General features: G+C 41.7%; 1 protein-coding gene across 1 annotated transcript in view; it reads left to right on the top strand.

Moving 5' to 3' along the window:
* LOC121176805 (pyruvate carboxylase, mitochondrial-like) overlaps window positions 1-19,152 on the top strand; it is a 253,601-nt gene that overhangs the window by 60,632 nt on the left and 173,817 nt on the right. The window contains exon 11 of the mRNA XM_041030884.1: window positions 11,394-11,556. Coding sequence (XP_040886818.1) covers window positions 11,394-11,556 — 163 coding nt within the window. The remainder of the gene's footprint in view (window positions 1-11,393; window positions 11,557-19,152) is intronic.

Raw genomic sequence — 19,152 nt, 5'->3', positions numbered from 1 at the left:
AATTGTTTTTTTTTTTAATGGAGTTCATGATTGCAGCAGTTTTTTTCAAAACATTTACTGGATTCACAAATTAGAAAGTTGAACAACTCAAAATATTTAGTGGTTTTGAAAATGTAATGTTGCTTATATAATATTTTTCCCACTTAAAAGTAACTCTTAATCACCAGTGTTCACACTATTCAAATGAATCCCTAAATTTGAGCATTAAACCGCTTATCGTTTGGTTTTTAGAGGCTGAAGAATCCCTCAGTAACAAATTATCAGGTTATGTTTCTGAGTTTGAACATTGCAGTTGATTAAATTACTAATTATAGTTGGAAGCAGTTAATCAGTAATAATGAATTATGGGTTGAAAATAACCGTACAGTCCCTAAAGTGGTAGGAAGGAAAAATAAGTGCCACAAAAAGAGGAGGATTTTTTTTCCTCCTTTTTTTAAAGTATGTACATCTACAGCAGATAATACTTTCCAAGGTCACAAGAATAAATACGGTTAAATGTTGTGTTTTTGCTCTCAGATACAGTACCTGGAATACACAGATAAGAATGAAGCACGGTGTATGAATACACATTTAAGTGTTGTGTAGGTGTATGAGTAGTTATTCAGGGGTTCTTGGGTCTTCTTCTTCTGGGACCTCTGAGTTTACTGTTTGGCCTTCTGGCTGTAGACGGAGGTCAGGTTTCACTTTTACTGTACAACATGCTACCAAATTAAAGTAAGTGTTACAGAGGGTGTGTGAGGATGCAGCTTTCTAGTTTGAAGGGTTTTAATCAAGGGTTTGTGGCTGGGTTATTTTTCTGACCAGGCTCTGAACCATGAACACTCACCTCGCCTGAGTCAATACAGAGCTGTGGAGACGGACACATGTCAATTTCTAAGTTTAATCAACCCGTGTGGTGTCTTCGAACCTGCCCCAGCACATCAATTTTACACATCAATCTAGGCCTTATATGGGAGATCTCTCACCCCCTCTGGATTCCCACGTAGACCTTGAAACACAATGTACTGCAGAGTTAAAAGCTGAGAGGCGAGTGAAATGTAAATGAAGGGTGAATCACACGGGACGTAAGCCTGCTGCTCAGGTGCTGTACGGAGGTTGAACCTTCAGAGGTCACAACTCGGGCAGCGATGACAAAACACCCGCTGTGACACGAGTGACCTTATTTAAACTCTTCATGTGTCTTTGGATAAACACCAGATATAATAGAAGCATCTGCGAAAATGCGTCCGAGAGGAATCGGAGACAAAGTGAAATCTGTGTAATGTAAATAAAATTGTGTGTAATATTAACACATGGTCGTCAAAACACGTGTGATATTAGCACTGAAACAGTCATTAGTCAGTTAGTAGTTCAACAGCCAAACCATTCGTCATCAGCAGTTCAGTAATCGTTGGCCTCCCCTGATTTAATCGATGTACCATAGAGAATCAACAGTGTCCGTTCCAGCTGAGGAGTTCCTACCCCTTTACCTGAAGACAGGCTGATCAGCAGGTGGGCCTTGGGTTGGAATGAAAATCTGTAGACTGCTGGCCGTTAGCTGTCGATGTAATTATATGATCGATCAGTCTTTGAGATGATTGACAGTCTGTATTTAATGCTGCATTATCTGTTAGTGTATCTCAAAACAAAAATTAGGGAAAAGACGAGCAGCCACCATCATCATCATGCTGCTGTTTGGTGCCACAAGACAATGGATGATTGAATACCATGTAAAATTCAGCGTGAAAGACAGTAGAGGTTGCCAGAGCTCTTAGCACTCTGTTTATAATTATCTGTATCACAGCTGATCTGACAATGACTTACTGATGTCTAAATAGTATGCACAGCATGTTTTTTTTGCCAAAATGGTTGTGATGCTTTAATGACTATAAATAGAAGAAGCTAATTAGTTGGTTATTTTCAGCCTGTATAGTAAAACAATGCTTTAATAGTAATGTGTGTACATTGGCATAAGACTGCAGTGTGACATTATGAATATATATATATGTCTTTGTACTGTATTTATTGTTACCCTCTACTCTCCTCTGTATTTCATTTCTCCCCCTCTGTCATCCTCCCCCTCTTATCTGCCTCCTCTGTCTCTCTCCTTTCGGCCTTTATCATTTCATTCCTCGCTGCCTTCTGGACACCGGCGTTATTTTGTATTCCTCTGCTCTCTCTTCCATCTGCTTCATAACAAGGAAAGCAGGAATTAATTAATAGGCTGATAGTGAAGCCTGAGAAAATAAGGGGGGAAGCGAGAGCTGAAAAGGAGAAGGAATCTAATCAGATAGGATCCGTTTTTTTTTTTTTTTTTTCCTGTGGGTGTCGTCCTGGGTTTTGTGTGTGCGTCTGCTGTCCATATTTTCCACTCGTTCCACCATCTCCTCTCCTTGTCCTCCTCCACTCATGTCCTCCAACTGTTTCTCTCCCCCTTTTTTTTTAAACCTCTGTTTACTTAAAGCTGTTCTCGACACATTTTTAATTCTGCCCATTTTCTTGTGTAATTGGGAGAACTGTCATATATTTTGGAGTCCATCCTTTTCTCTCATCTTTCCCATCCTTTCTCTGACTCATTCCTATCCTCCCCTCCCTTCTCCTCAGATTGATAAACTGTGGTTAATATTTTTTCCCCGTCTCCCTCCATCTCCAGCCATGTTCTGTGTGCATTTGCATATCGAACAGGCAGCATAGTTTTTTGGCTGCCAGCTAAATTGATGTCAAAATGCCATCTTCATGCCACAAGGATTCAAATTTCTTATTTCCTTCCTACCCCCATGCAGACAACTCATCCCTCCCGTCTGTCTCTCTATTTCTCACCCCTCGCTGGGCTCCCTCTTCCTTTTCCTCTGTTTGCTGTCTAAAACCATCTAATGAAATTCATACAAAACAAGATCGGAGGCTCGATTCCTTCCTCCTCACTGTCCTCTCGGCTTCTCTCTGCCTGTCTTTTGCCTCATCTTCGTTTGTTTTACTTTAATATTCTCTCTTGCTCCATTTTTCCCGTCCTTTCCATCTGTCCTTCATACTTTCCTCCCACTTACTTTGTCCTCTTCTTTCTCTCTACAGCACCCGTTTTCTTCCAGGTCCCTTTCTTTCATTTTTCCTCCTCCATTTCTACTGTTGTCTTTGTTTGTGTTTATTCGTCCCTCCTATTCCCTCGTCATCCATCGCTGCCACTTTCTCAGTTATCCTCTGTTTTTCTACATTTCCATTCCTGCAGGCTCCACTTGGAAACACATTGGTTGTATTTCCAGTTATTTATTTCGAAAAGACTTTGTGTGTGTGTGTGTGGTAGGTGTGTACACATTTGGTAGACAAGAGTCTGCATTAGTTTTACAGAAATGACAAATATATTTCTGCTTTGCTCTTTACCACTTGCCCTGGAGCCGTCGTGAAAAATGTATTTATTGGAGAGACGGTATTTGTGAACATGAACAAACCCAGATGCAAAGAAAAACACACACACACACACACACACACACACACACACACACACACACACACACACACACACACACACACACACACACACACCCTGATACAGTACGGACTGGGTTCTTTAATGAAGTTATGAAATCAAGTGCTCACTTCAAAAGGAGTAAATGTTTTGCATTTCGAGGCCACATGTGGGAGGTGGGGAGGGAGAGCTGGAGACAATGGGAGATAAAAGGACCAAAGGAGAGGCAGAAGGAAGAAGTGAAGAGAGGAAATGAGGAGAGGAGAGAACAGGAGAGAGAAGCAATGGAAGGAAAGAGGTAGAATTTATAAGAAAACAGGAGATTGAAATGGAAAAAAAGCAGCAGTGGGGGAAAGCAGGATTTATGTTATATCGCAAGATAGTGTGTGTTTCCATTTCTGGTCTTCTGTGTTCTTCCACTCTCGCTCACACTTTCCGTCTTTTCCTGCAGTGCCATCTCCGTTTGGCTCTCACTTCCTTCCTCAGTCCACCCACCTTCCTCTCTTCCTTCCTTCCTCCCCCATTCTTCAACTTTTCCATCCCTCCCCTCTCCAATTTTCCTCTGTCTCCTAAAGTAACAGAAATTGTTTGACTTTTTGGAAAACACACTTATCTGCTTTCTTGCCAAGAGTTATATGACTCTAATAGGATTATTGCCACTCTCATATCTCTCCATTAAATATGAAAATGCAGCCAGAAGATGGTTATTTTAGTGTAACATAGAGACTGAAGACAAGTGAAAATACCCACTTTGGTTGAGTAGATCTTTACTGGCACTTTGTTTATTTTCACTGGCCTGCCGGCCATGGATATCATTTCAGGGAATATGGATGGATAGTAAAGTGAGAGGAAGAACCTTTATGTGTATGTGTTCACTACAGGCTCCCCCTGTCATCTGTCCATGCCTGGACCCTCCAGGCTAATGGAGAGCAGCCTTGTCTGTGTTTTCACACTGGGGTTGCTCCTCCAGTCCGTCTTGATATGTTTCATGGCACTGAAGTTAGGACATTGTGTTAACTTCCATTCACTGTGGACAGCTTAACCTTAACCTAACCTCAATTCACACCTTAACCAGGTCAGAGCTTTGGTCCCCATGAAGACTACTGGTCCCTACAAGATTGGTTTTTATACCAGCTCCTGTCAGTGGTGCTGTACAGACGACGTGTGAGTGGTATCGATGTCCTCACCCATTTCCCAAAATGTTGAACTGTTCCTTTAAGTTCTCCCCCATATGCACTCATTTTGTGTGTAAGAAAAAAAAATCTTTCTTAAAGATTAACCTGCTTTCTGTAATCCCACCTAATCTCTTTTCTTCTCTTCCTTATTATCTCCTTCCCTTATTTACCATTGTCCACCCTTAGCCTGAGTCATCCCTTTTCCCTTGCTCCCTCCTCAATTCGACATGGTCACCCCCTTCTCATCCCTCTCATCCTACACTCCCATTTATCTGTCTTATCGCTCCATTCCTCCTTCCCACTCTCACCCCAACTCCTCCCCCCTCTCCCTCTGCCTTCCACCTTCGCTTCCTCCCCGTCGGCTCTTTGACTTTGTTTGTTCTGTCCTTTTGAGAGAGGCCAAATCCAATCTCCTCCACACTCCCACTTTTCCCACTCGCTCTTTCAGTTTTGGCATCCAGCTTTTTATCCTCTTCCACACTCCCACTCCCTCTGCTTTCCCTCACTTCATTTTCTGCTCTCTTGCCTTGAATTGGAGATGTATAGCTTCCATCTTGTCTCTTTTTTTTTTTTATTTATCTCTCAATCTCCTTCATCCTTGTTGGTCTTGATACTGGGGTAGAATATTATCTTTACCTCTCTTGCTGTTTGTCATATTTCCTTGTGTATCTCCTGTGGCCACAGCAAACTGCCTTCCTCTCATCACTATGCTTCTTCTTTCTTTCTCTCCCTCTCCCCCTTTTAGTTCTGGGCGCACAGCCACCCCCTTCTCCCTTGCTAACGAGCTCTGACTGAAACGAGTGAAAATGATATGCAATTAGTAGTCAGCCTTCATGGTCTCGGTGTGCGTGTACGTACATGTGACAGATTGGGACGGAGTTTGTGTGCTTGAAAGTGAACGTACGTGGGTCCTGGACTTTCTGTGTGTGTGTGTGTGTGTGTGTCCTCAGCTTCCAGTGAGTCCTAAGCTAATGTACTTTCCATGTACTGTGATAATGTAGGGAAATGTCCAGTGAGGGTGAGTTGTGCATATCTTCGCGAGCACATGTGTGGAATTGGGCAATATCATGAGTTCTTTCTGAAATATTTAAGTATGCATTAATGTATATACATTTTTATGAGCATATTTGAGACTTAATGGAAAAAAGAAAGAATTTGTGTGTGTGTGTGTGTGTGTGTGTGTCTGTGTGTGTGCATGTGCATGTGCAGGTGCTCACCCCTCTGTCACAGGTCAGTACATTATACATCCTCTGTTCTGATCTCCTCAGCCCTGGCAATCTAACCTCCCTCCCCGCGTAACTCAGGGCTCAAGATAATTCATTTTAATAGAATTATATTTTAATGAAACCTTCATTGCTCTCTTGACTCCAGAGATGACCTGCAGTGATTCTATAATGATCCTCCCTTAAAGGGATGTAAGTTTTTGCTTTGAAATGCATATCCCTCCCTCAGTCATATGGAAGCATACGGCCTCTTTTGATTAAATCATGCATACTGGGCGGGTAATTTTTGTGCCAGGATTCATGCATGTTAGTTAATTACACCTTATGTTTCAGTGGTTTGAACAGGCTCGGCTAACAGCACAAAAAATACAGAATAAACTGAGGTTAAACTGATGTTAATTGTCTCATAGCAGGTTCAGTTCATTTGTCATGTACCTGGTGTTTTCTTTAAACCAGTGGTTTCCTGAGTGGGAGCTGTGGCACCCTGTGGTGCTTTCAGGATATCCCAAGGGTGCCACATCTTTTCATGGTGTGTTTTTATAAACCTTTCATCACATAAAAAAAAAAAAAAACACAAGGCGACATTTACATTAACTAGATTTTAATACATTGTTAAGCATCAGAATGAAAGAAAATAAGCAGTAAATGAACCAGATCCTTTAATATTCCACATATAAATGTGTAGGTTTTATGTTTTGATGATCTTGAGTTTACGTAACCAAGCCTCATTCACATTTACAGAGGTGTTTAAAAATAGAACGTTTCATTGTCTTTGATGGTGATATTTCACACTATCCAACTTGACATGTGGATAATAAGACGTTAAAGCTGACCCAGTTAATGTTGGTGTCATCATCTGCTTCAACAAAATGCTCTGTCAGGTTTAAGACTTGCTTTAGCTCAGATAAAACATTTGAATCAGAGGATAAACAATATGTTCATGGCATTGACCTGGAGTTTAGATGAAAGGGTTTTTTTTTCCTCATCTTTTAAGCTACTTGGAGACAGACCTGCTAAGTTCATTTAGAGTTTATACTTCTGCCAAGACCATGAGAGCTGATTTGGTTTCTTTAAAGTGGGTCCTTAGTGCTGAAGTGTTGAATGCTAATTTTTCCAACAGGGTTTTTTGCTAAAATATGAAGCCAAATGACATTTAAACATGACGTTTTTTTGAGGAGCCACAAGAAAATGTGTGTTTAGCCATATAAGATGGACTATCAGGTATAGTATTGTATATTTAGTAAAGTTTCAGCCATCTGCAATGTCCATGGTGATTTACAGAATATGTGTCAGTCAGACAAGGGAAGGATTTGCACTGCTTATTCCCAATAAAAAGACCTTTCAGGTGCTGTTATAAAATAGTACATATGGGAATGTGACTGTAAATAATTTGGGCCTCCATTCAGTTCTGCAGTGTAAGACATGGACACCGTAGTGACTGGTGATTCCATCAGAGAGCAAATGTGAGATATTTACAGGGATACCAGAAGCCATAAGCAAGGTGTTGCCTAGACACAGCAACCAAATGCGAAATAAAGTACTTGGCCGTGAAGTAAAAGCACTGACAACATTTCAAAGAACAGACTCAGTGAGTAGACGTATATTCTGTGACACTTGTGGGGGTTTCCATTTTTCCTTAGATTGCCAGAGATCAAATATAAACCTGGCAGCTATTCAGACGCACTAAACAGCCAGAGATGCCAGACGAGAAAATAGGCATTCAGTGTTGGTCTCTGCATCTTAAAAGATTATATATTCTTTAGCATTGTCAGAGATAAAGAACAAGTCGACATCTTTAACACGTCAGAACCTCAAAGCGAGGCAAAGCTGTGCCTTACAAGGAGACATTAATAACGCCGAAGGAAGAGAATAGACAATATTTTATTTGACGTTTTTGGGTTGTTTTGTTTTGTTGTTATTATTAATATTATTTTGTTTAGGGAAATGCTAAATGAAGGTTGGGATATAGATATAAAGCCATAAATGTTTTGTTGTCATTCAGAATTAAGGGTGAAACATGCACAACCAAAGCTAAGGCTTTGCACAGAGCGTATGTCCATGACTTTTTTGGGCAGAAAAAGGAGGAAGCTTTTCTGCTGTGTTTCATTTAGTTTGTTGTAATGTGATTATTTGCTAATTTTGGCGAGTTTGCTCTACTAAACCCAAATATCAACTGTAATGACAAGGGCCTTAAGGCAGGTCCTGCACTATTACCTAATGTAATCTTGAGGCCCAGTACTGTAGAGGGGCTCCGAGTCTAAATCTAGTTTTAGTAGCTTATTATTTCAGTTTATATTGTGCCTACATGCTGCATATTCCTAAATAAATTTCTGTTTAACCAAATTTCCACCAACTAATTGACATGGAGCAAACTTTGGGCCAGGTAGTGTTGCGGCTCAGGAGTACTTCTTGGTTTGTGGGGCTCTGGGCAAAATATAATTAAACTGCCATGTGTAGTCTGCTGTGTGCTCAGCGCTTGATGGGTACTTACCTGACAGGGTACATATACAATATGCAGCCAGCTGGGGGAAGTGGAGGTCAACAACTTTTAGATTAGGTTTGTGAATAAGCAAGCGTAACAGCTTTAGTTAGAATTCGATTTTGGTCATGGATAAATACAAAAACCTTTTAAAGCTTTGTTTACTGTTGAAAACTTTGGAATTAATCAGGAATGTGTGCAACTTCTCCAGTGTGTATCACTCTGCTTCTCTGTGTCCTGTTGCTCATAATACATCTGATGGTGTGGAATTATATTTGTCACACTTTTTGTGCACAGAGCACATTTACACATCTTCAAATTACAACAGAATGACAGGGGAGAGCAGACAAAGCGTATTTTATTGGCGTGACATGCAAATGCATCTGTGTTGCCAAAAGCATGTGAAGGAAAACAGTGGATAGCAAGAACTATGACAATCTGTTAATATAAAATAGAAATATTAGGTAAACATCCAGCCTGATTTATTCGTGTCAGATTCTCCATACATGTTAATCTCATTTATAACATATTTATGTCATTAAATACAGTAAAATCTTGGCTTGTTGGTGGTAGCAGGTTTTTCAGCATCAGTATATAATATGTATTTCTGATGGCTTCCTGGTTCTGGAAACAATTTGATGTAAATGTGTGAGTGTTTAGGAAGCAGTGAATATTGATGAATTCCTTTGGATGATTTCCATGATGATTGTAGATAGTGATTTCTTTGAATCTCCAAACTAAGTGATTGCTCTTAGACATGGTAATGTATGTACCTGGTTGTTATTTAGTTCTGTATTCTACTGCACGGCACATTATTCCCAGTCCTTTTGTCTCTGTGCCAAACTCTCAGTATCACTGATGTTTATATTTGCATGTGTACAGATGTTTCAGGTCAATCCTCCTCACTGTGTTTGGTTAATCCTCTGTGTTCTCTAACACAGCCAGAGTTTTGCCAACGGTAACAACCAGCGGTATTTATTGTCATCACACTTATTGAGAATGAGCATGTCCATTTAATGTAGAGCATTTTTTTTTTTTTTTTAGCTGAAGGCATATCGCTGTCATTCTGTTTCTGTGTAGTTGGGCCTTATTGTGGAACTTGCTAATGATACAAGGGGCTTTTATTCTGTAACTGGCTGCACTGAGGGACAGATGTTGCTGCAGGCTCTTTAATTTATCTGAGTCAACTTAGTATACAATAAATTTCATAAACCCTCGAGGGTCCTCGTTCAATCAGTGTTGCCTTATGTTTTCAAAGTAGAAGAATTATGTGAGGGGAAAAAAACTAGGCCAAACTTGATTTATACATAATAAAAAGGGCCTGTGCATGGTTGCCAAACATTTGACTCTCGAGTCAGAAGATGTTCAGTTGTCTGGTTTGTTGCCGAAATGCTGCACAATATAAAAGGACTCCCACCTCTGTGAGTAGGCTGCCATTTGAGCTCATTAACCCCGTCACAGAAGTGATGGGGTTAATGAGTGAACTAATGACGGAACAAATTAACATGCAGGCAAATTCTTTTATCATATATTAAAGGGTTGCCAGCACTGTGATGGACTCCATGACTCCTAATAACAAACTGGTGTTGTATGTAAACAAAGCAGTGGAAACTGGGAATCATTTCTTTAACTGCTGTCACTCGTAAAGTGACTCATTTCGTCTTGTCCTTTTTATTATTGAAGGCCACGAGCGGAGTGGTGTCATTTCAGAAATACCAACATATTCATGAAACTGTAACAAAAACATGACGTTAGCGTCTGTCCAAGTATATCAAGAGTGGATCTGCTATTTCCACCAACACATTTCACACCAGGCTGATGCATAATTGTCCTTCTGTTTGGCCAGAATGTGGATACCAGCTAATTGAGACATTAAAGAGACGGAAGCCAAGACAGTGTCCAAAATCTAGGCTTGCCTGCTAATGTGTGTGCCTTCTGTGTCTCATTCACCCTTCAAGGCGGAGAAGGATTCCCAGTTATCTGAGTGTGTTTATGTTTGGCGCCGGGTGGGGTGCAGGGACACAGCCGTTTAAGAATTATGTATCCCAAGCTACTGTGTCCGTCTACTGCTGCGTTGAAATTGTGTCCAGAAAGCAACGAGGACAAAATACTTTTATACACTTTGGCTATGCATTAGACTGTGCAAGGTCACAAAGCTTAACCCAGAAAGTCTCTTTTGAGCTTTGCATTTAAATAAATGCATACAGATGAGGCAGAACTTATGTTAAGGGTTACAACTCGCGCAAATGGAAGAAAATAACTCTCTGTCCCTCTCAGATTTAAATTCTTTCTAATAATAGATAATTACTGAATAAAAATTTGCATAATGTACTTCTCTTTGTGTGTGTGTCTGTATGTGTGTGTGTGTGTGTGAAAGCTTTTGTTCCTGGGTAAAAATGCTTATTTAGATAAGTGTGAATAGAATGCATTGTACGTGCAAGTAGTGTGTATGTTAGAACGGCGGTGACAGAACAACTGAGAAAGAACTACACCACGTACTAAACTGTCGACACTATTTTGGGATTTAAAAAAAACAAAAAACAAGTGAAAACAAATGGCAGTGTTTTTTTAGGTAACTGTTGCATTGCCACAATGTACCAGTTCTTTATAATGAACTTTGTCATGTCTAACAACATGAGCCAGAGAGACTGGAAGGGAAAAGTCAGACTTCTTTTCTGAGTTGTATTTGCGTTGTACTGACTTATTGTCAAAGTTTTTTTTGTTTTAGTTTACTTTGTCTTTGCTGCTAAGAGGTATCCATGGTGTGTGGTTTCTTTGTCATGCATCGCAGATTCATTTGCCTAAATGAGAGATGCTGCAAAAATCCTCACAGCCACTGAAACTCCACATCCTGATCTGAGGCCAAGAATAGCTAAAAATGTTTATGTTGAATCGTTGGCCTCACCGTTCTTTAAAACCTCGGTGTGAGTGGGAAAAAAAAAGCTTCTCCACAGTGACATCAAGGGAAATTTAAGAGCTGTTCAACACCATGTTCAGGGCTTCGGTCAATTTATTCACCTCATCGCCTTTCTCTCTCCCTCTCTCCCTCTCCCTCTCTCTCTCCCTCTCTCTAACAGTGTGGACCTGGTGCATGCCCAGCTGCACGTGTGTGAGGGCCGCAGCCTGCCAGAACTGGGCCTCAAGCAAGACAAGATCAGGGTGAATGGCTCCGCGATCCAGTGCAGAGTGACGACCGAAGACCCAGCCCGGGGCTTCCAGCCAGACACCGGCAGGATTGAGGTAGGCTCTACCTTCAAATGATACACACACATCAAAGCAGTCGATTGGCAGTGACCAGAAAGACAACTCATAATGAAGCCTTCACACCTTTTAAGCAGTTAGCTTGTTTTTGCTTTGGTGGCACGTGTGATTCTGATGCATTAACAGCTTGATAAGACAATAAGCTGCTCCATCGTTGCCTGCTCTCCATGGATGGAGCATCGTAGTTTATGCATGTTTAAGTAAAGCCTCTCACCTGTGCCCACTCACTTCTGTTATCTGCCTGGCTTTGGGCCCTGCGTCATACGGTTTCTGTACGTCAGTGGCTCTCAGGCTGTGGTTGGTGCGAGATGCACGTGTCCCTGCCTCTTTGCACATCTTGGGTAACATCTGTGACAGCTGGTGTTACTCCGAGGGGAACGATGGTATTCCAGAAGCCTTCTGTCCCAGCTGTTACCCTCTTGGTCTTTGGATAGAGGGCTTCAGCAAAGTTTTTCAATCTAAGACAGATAGGCTAAGGACCATTAATGGGACTTACAAAGGAACATGGCATCACAGTAAAGTCTTCTTCCTCACCATGTCAGGTGTAGACTGAATATTCTGTCGAATGCCAACCATAGCCTACATCAGATTTTTTTCAGATCAGCTCTTGCGAGGTTTTAGAGTTTAGATTTTATACGGTGCTACGGCGTTATCAAGCTTACAAACCAGCAAGTGAGAGCAATCAACACGAAGTTGCAAACAGCAGCAGCAGAGTGAGGTGTTGATTTTCAGTGGCGTCTCTAATAGAAGCGTCTGTTTCGCATCACAAGGAGTCGTTTAATTTGGTGATATCACAAACGGTAACAGAACTTTGTGCTAAGGCGAGAAAACAGAATGTCCTCATCTGTGTATGTGTGTGTGTGTGTGTGTGTGTGTGTGTGTGTGTGTGTGTGCGCGTGTGTGTGCGCTTGTATGCGCGCTTGTATGTGAACACATGTGCACACAGTCACAGCTGCAGAGATCAGCCGGCACTTGAATTATAGGTCTGTCACACTGATCCATACAGTAGCTTCTAATGCTGCAATTATGAACGTACATTGCCATGTGAGGTCTGTGAGTGGGATGACATGATTCCCCTGCATGCGTGTGTATTTCTGCACGTCTGAATGAGTGTGTGTTAATCTCTATCTCACACAGAGGGATAAAGATACATGCATTTAGTTGTATTTAGTGTGTAAATGGTTTTTGTGTGCGTCCCCCGTGTTCTTTTTCTTTGTGAATACTTGGCTCGGTGGTGAGTATTCAGAGTGTGTGTCCGTGTGCCTTTGTGTGAGAGGACCAGTGATTTTCTTTGACAGTGGTTCACACATGAGAAGACACAGAGGTCACTATATGAGTGTTGTGTGTATCCATCCACAGACACATTTCCTGTATATCTCCACACCGTATATTCCATTGCTCATTGTGTCTCTACAAATCTCTCTCTGGCTGATGAGGTCTGATCCCTGGATGCTTTTCGCTGTCAGGTCCTTTTTGCCCTTCACCCCACACTGTACATCCACCCACCGCTTTATTGTGTCTCTCCCATTCTCTGTCCTCTCTCTTTCTTTAATGTGTTCCTTTTTGCTGATTCTCTGTTAGCTTTTATCGTCCTTAACGGTGTCAGAAAGCGCTTTACAAATAATTAAATGGTAATGAAAGCCACTTTGAATCCATAAAAACGGCAGACTAGAATTAAAACAAGTTGTTTAATAAGAATAAAACAGCTATTTACCATAATAAAAACAAATCAAGCCGTGTGTTAAAGATAATGTTAAGAGATAATGGAGATTTTCACCTCAGCATAGCACGGTCCTTGAAAAGCCTTGGGCGGGGAGGGAGGGGCGAAGACCACGACTGGGTTCTGTTTGGTTTGCAGCCTAGACTCTACAAAACGTGGGAGGAATCTGCTTGGGGGCAAATAAAAGTTGAATTAATTCTTGAACTGTGCAGAAAAAACCCCAAGTAATATAGCGTGACATGCACAGTTTTCTTCAGCATCCTGTCAGAAATCTACAGCTCAGCAGCACACAGGAGTGGACGGGGGGAGGCTGATCAATGTTGTGATATTATTGCCTGCGTGTCAAATTTACTGCAATTTTTGAAACGGCAAAATCCCGGAGACCCTCTGGTTTCTCGCCGTTTCCCTCCCTCCGTTCAGCTTGTCATGGATGCTGTGAATAAAATCCTGCCTCTGCTGCCTGATGACCTAACACAGTGATTTTTGACTAGTTGGATGTGATTGAATTCGACTTGCTTTCCAATCAAATGAAGCATCTGTCTCTTGGTTTTAAGCGAGTGGGGAAAAAATGAGTGGTTGTGTTGTGGATACAGTTTTGTTTCAGCTGAATTTGAGTCTATTAATTGTTGTTTTAGTTGATTAACGATATAGCTGAATATATCACCACATTCGGATGAAGCATTTATCTGACAATTCAGCTTTTCTGAGCTGTATTCAAATAAGCAACTTACATTAAAGATTCAACGCAGGCCAAAAGAAATATTAACTACTTAAATATCATCCCTGTTAGGTGGTGTTCTCTCTTTCAGGGTGCATCACTTCTCACTGTGAAAATCGCTGCTCGCACTGTGCAGCGCTTTTCTCAACAAACTGTCTGAGAAGAGTAGCCATGGAATAGCTTGTGACCTTTCCACGTCAAGGACTTTCAGCCTTGTTTCCACCCCATATTTTTCTCCTCAGCTCTCCCTGCATCACTCGGTTCTTCCCTCCCACTTACCACTTGTCTTAAAATATTGTTCACATTTTCCACATCCTCATCCCTCCTTTCCCCTCTCTCATTTATGCACTGTCTCCGGCTTCCACCCGTTTCCCCCTCATCTTTCCTCCCCACCTCCCTCCTTACCTTCCCTCGCTATTTAGCCGTGCTGCTGGATGGAGGAATGCCATGTTTGAGGGTCAGATGAATAAATTATTAGCAAAGGGCTGCGACAAGGTCAGTCACTGGGTGACGCAGTGCAAGGTGGACGGCAGGAGAGTGAGAAAGTTGTCACGCTATGAGCCTTTGGTCGCTTGAAGCTCTTAAGGCAACTTTGATATTTGCTTTCATCGCGTGGAGACGGAGTCTCTTCTTTACCCTTCTCAGAGCCGGTGCACACAACCCTGGACAGGACGCACAAATCTTAGAGGAGCAAAGAGCTGAACGGTGGAGTTTGAAGGATGCTGCAGTGGCATCAAACTTTGAACTGAAACTCATCTGTCACTTGCTCAGTGTGATCATTTCTGCGAAAGAGCTGCTGCGTGTCAGCAGGAGAGGGGCAAGAGTCATACGCCGTACTGGAAGGGATAGTCTGTTAATAAAGCACAAAAATCATCTATCCTGTGTGTGGTGCTGGAGTGAGAATGCTTTTCCATCCTAGAAAAGCATGAAGAAATGAGAAACAGCAGAACAGAAGGAGAGGTGGGAAATGGGGTGTTAGGGTTTGAAATAGGCGAGGAAGAGAGAAGAGATGGAACGGATAGATAGCTCAAGAAATTCAGGCAGGGAGGAGGACCAGTTTTTTTTCTGTATGTAGAGACAGTGGACTGATGGGTGTCGCTGCATGAAACAGAAGCAAAGATCAGGTGAACTCAGTAATGTGTGTACCCTTGTTTCACGTCTCTTTGACTTTATTTCTGCTTCTGGGGACATTAAAATAAAAAAAAAAAGAAAAGAAAACAGGCATATGAGAATTTTCTGTCTTGTTCTATTATCTCATTTTAATGGAGTTTTCAGAGCAGGTGAAGGAAATAGGTGAGGAGAGAGACAGGAAGCAATGAGGATACAAGAGAGCAACAGAAGCAAATGAGGTAGAATAGATTGTGTGCACTGAGAGAAGTGGAGCAGCGTTAAAAACAACCGTTACTCAGCTTTTATTTAAAGGTCTGACCCAGAATTGCAGTGTCACGTCCCCCTGCTGTTGCCTTGTGTCTGCATTATGACTGTCTGCTGCTGTTTATTGCAGCGCAGACAGTTTCCTGTTCAATGTCAAGTAAAACGTTTTTCAATCAATTCGCAGAGAATGTGCTGTGTTAACCTAACATTAAGGTGGCAAAGCTGCACTCACAAATGAGGCCTGAGCCTGCTGGAAAAGGAGGGACTGAGCCATTTTTATCATCAGTTGACAAAACAATCTCAGCTGAAGGTGCTCTTTGTTCTGCAGTTCTTGAGTTTTGGAGATTTAGAAAGAAATGAGTTTAGGAAAGAACTGTATTTTCAGGTGTCACAGAGCTGTAGTGGAAGCCAGAACATTCATTATCATCCGGACTGGCTGACTGGACCATAAGACCACGTTTAGAATAATAACGGTGTGAAACAGCGACTGTGATACATTTAAAAAGTTGTAAAATCCTTCTTCATGGTTTTGTTCTTTGTAGTTCTGATAGGCCGGAAATGCAATTATTTCTTAGTTATTATTACTTTTTATTACCCAGTGATTCTGAATATGTATTTTATTTCTAACCCATACCTGAACACACCCCCACCGATGCCATCTAACTACCCTGTGAGCTCGTTCACCCTTATGGCTAAGAGGTCTCTTTGCCTATGAATAATGCATTAGCTGGACTGTATAGGATTTTTTTGTTAAAATGGACCAACAGCACACCAGCACTTCAAAAAGTTCAGTGTTACTTCAGTATTATGTTTGATAATTATAATCGTATAAATTAAATATATTTTCTGAATTTTTTTAATGCACAAAATTACATTAAAAAATTCTCTTTTATTAAAACTGTATATGAATTTTAATAAACTATAATCATATACAAACTAATCTAGCTTCTAGCTTCTAGCTTCACGCAACTCTGAGGACGAGGAGGAAAGAAGAGTAGTTTTTAGTTGTGTTCTTTATATTTGTGCGAAGGAGCTTTGCCGCTGCTCTGGGAGCCAAACACTTTCTGGTAAAACATTAGAAAAATATTTGCATGTGGTGTAAATCACATCTTAACTAAGGAGTTCATTATTTTTTATTAAAAAAAAGAATTTACTTGGGGTGTTGGCTTAGCATGTTTTTTTTCTTGTGCTTCACCTTCATAACTTTTTAAGTTGCACTTAGATTCGGATGGAACTGGCTTGAAAAAGATGTCAGGGCATTAACATGTGAGTCAATGTACCACAGAGCAAACAAAATAACGCTGAGGCAAAGAAGACAGGGAGGGAAGAGGTGCATATAGGGAAAATGATAAGACTAAGGTGTGAAGCGAGGGACAGGGGCGAGACGAGGAGACGGGGATGAGGAGTGATGGATGTCATAGCGTGAGGGTAGCGGCAGCCCCGTTGACAGAATGACAGGGAGGGATGGACTGCGTGCTTTGGGATCAAGCAAGCAAGCAGGGAGGGAGGGAAGGAGAAGGTGGGGGGGTGGGGGGGGGGGCATTAATGCAGCACATTGACATTTTGTATTTTAATCTATTTTTCTTCAGCAGGCACTCGTCACATCCAGCGTATCTGCCAACCTTTTGGCGGGTAAGCTCTGTGATCAGTTTAGCTTTGTGAGATGTGAAGATGATTCCGAGAAGCACGGGTGGAAAAGCCTTTATTCCCGTAGTGTGATAAGTGGATGATGAAGAGAGTCTACTGAAGCCCGAAATCATGTTGCTCCTGTAAAGAGGGGGGAAATACGGCCTCGTTGTACACTGCAGGGAAAAACTGAAGGGCGGTGAATTTGAGACGTCAGTACAGTGGCAGCAGAGTGAATGAAGAGGTTTGTGTGATATTTGTCTTTGTCTGTACCTGATAGCATCAACAAAGGAGCAGCGATCACACTTCTGTCTCTCCATCTGTCTGCTGATATATCCATCAGCCTTTTTTCACCGACGTCTTCGTCCATCTCTTGTGAATCACTCCATCATGACTGACCATTTCTCCATCCCTCCCCTTTCTTTTTCATCCTTCCTAACTTTCCATCCTAACAAACCTGTCTTCCTTTTTACCTTTCTTTTTACCAACATTGCTTTTTTCCCTAAATTTCTCATTTCTTATTACCTTATATCCAGATTTCTCTCCCTCCATTCACTTGTGCAATTCTCACTCTTATCTCTCATATCTCTCCCATCTTCAGCCTCTTAACATTTCCACCATGCCTCCCTCCTTCCTCCCTCTGTTGTTTACTCTCATCTCCATCCTCTTTCTCTCCTCCTCCTTGTCCCACCTTCTGTCTCCACAAAAAGACAGCAAGAAATAAGGCCAAACCCTGCTGTTCCTCTCTCCTCCGCGTTCCTATTATCCACCCCCTCCTGTTACTCAGCACCTCATGTCACTTATTCCTTTCTCCTCTTCCCCACTTTGCGTTCTCTCTTTCCTTCCTTCCCACTGTCATGCGCTTTCCAGCGAACACTTTATTTTCATCCAAAGCCACCCATCCAGAGGCTCCAGAGGTATGGAAACCCTTACTCTGGCAGTATTTGTAGCCTGGAGGGAGCTACAAGTCCTCGCTTCTTCATCTTCTCCTCCCTCTTTCATTTCCTTATCTATCCACATTTGAATATCAGAAAAGGAACTGTCATTCCATAATTCATACCATAAATAAGTTGTCTCTTCTTCTCCTGAATCTGTCTACCAGCATAACTCACATCTGTCTGTCTCTTTCCTCCACCCCACCCCACCATGCATCTTTCTCTTGTTTGTTTCTTTTATTGGAACACATTTGCATGCGTCACTCAGTGTGTTAATAATACGTTTTACAATGCTGCTGTCTGTGTGTGTGCGTCTGTGTGTGTGTGTGTGTGTGTGTTCCCCATCCTCCAAAGAACAATTTCGAGTTTGAAAATAGGTTGAGTCCTAATTAGAGGAAGTGTGTTTGCCTTGCTTCACACATCATCGTAAGCACCTTCATTTGCACACCATAAACATCCTGCACCCCATGTTGCTTCCTATCGACAGCACCATGATTTGTTGCCATTATCTTTCATTTTCTTCATTTCCATTAATAAATACGTCAGTCACCTTTGTAATTGGTGGCAAATGACCTTAGATTGATTTGTGCTCATTAAGTTTGAATTTCTGTGGAAAAATGGAACAAAAGAAAAGTTCTAACCTCTAAATTTTTTTCTTCTTGCCTTCACAGTGGCTCAAAGAAACTCTAGTGCATTTGCCTGTTTATTGTGGTTTGTTTGGGCTGATGTGAAAGCTGTCGATCAGACTCTCGAGCTACTGACCAGACCGAGGCTGTGTTAAAAGAACGGCCTGCACTTTGTATGTGTTGTGAAAGCAAAGCAGACCCACCACAGGATTTTATGTCGGTAGATATGTGTTTTTTATCATGAATTTTTCATGAATTTGCTGATTGGAAACTGTTAAAGAAGCCATTTCCTGATATAAACATTTATCAGGAAGTGGAAAGGAGAGCGGCAAACTACAGGTTGGAAAGCACACTGAAACCTGTAATGAGTGGCAAATCCACAGAAAGCAGGAATGTGGTGAGCTTGAGGGGGGACACACACTGTTCACATGCTGCCTTGTTAACTCTGGTAATATCCAGGACCCCTGACCAGGTGTTAGAACACCAGAAACACACACCTGCAGGAGGGCAAACCGCCAGCACCGCAGGTACAGACACACACGCAGTCGTACAGGGTGTAATTTCCAAAGAAGCCAC

Source organism: Toxotes jaculatrix, chromosome 23, assembly GCF_017976425.1.
Source record: "Toxotes jaculatrix isolate fToxJac2 chromosome 23, fToxJac2.pri, whole genome shotgun sequence".
NCBI classification, from domain to species: Eukaryota; Metazoa; Chordata; class Actinopteri; family Toxotidae; genus Toxotes; species Toxotes jaculatrix.
Note: the sequence above shows the minus strand (reverse complement) of the source record. Positions and strands in the feature narration are given on the sequence as shown.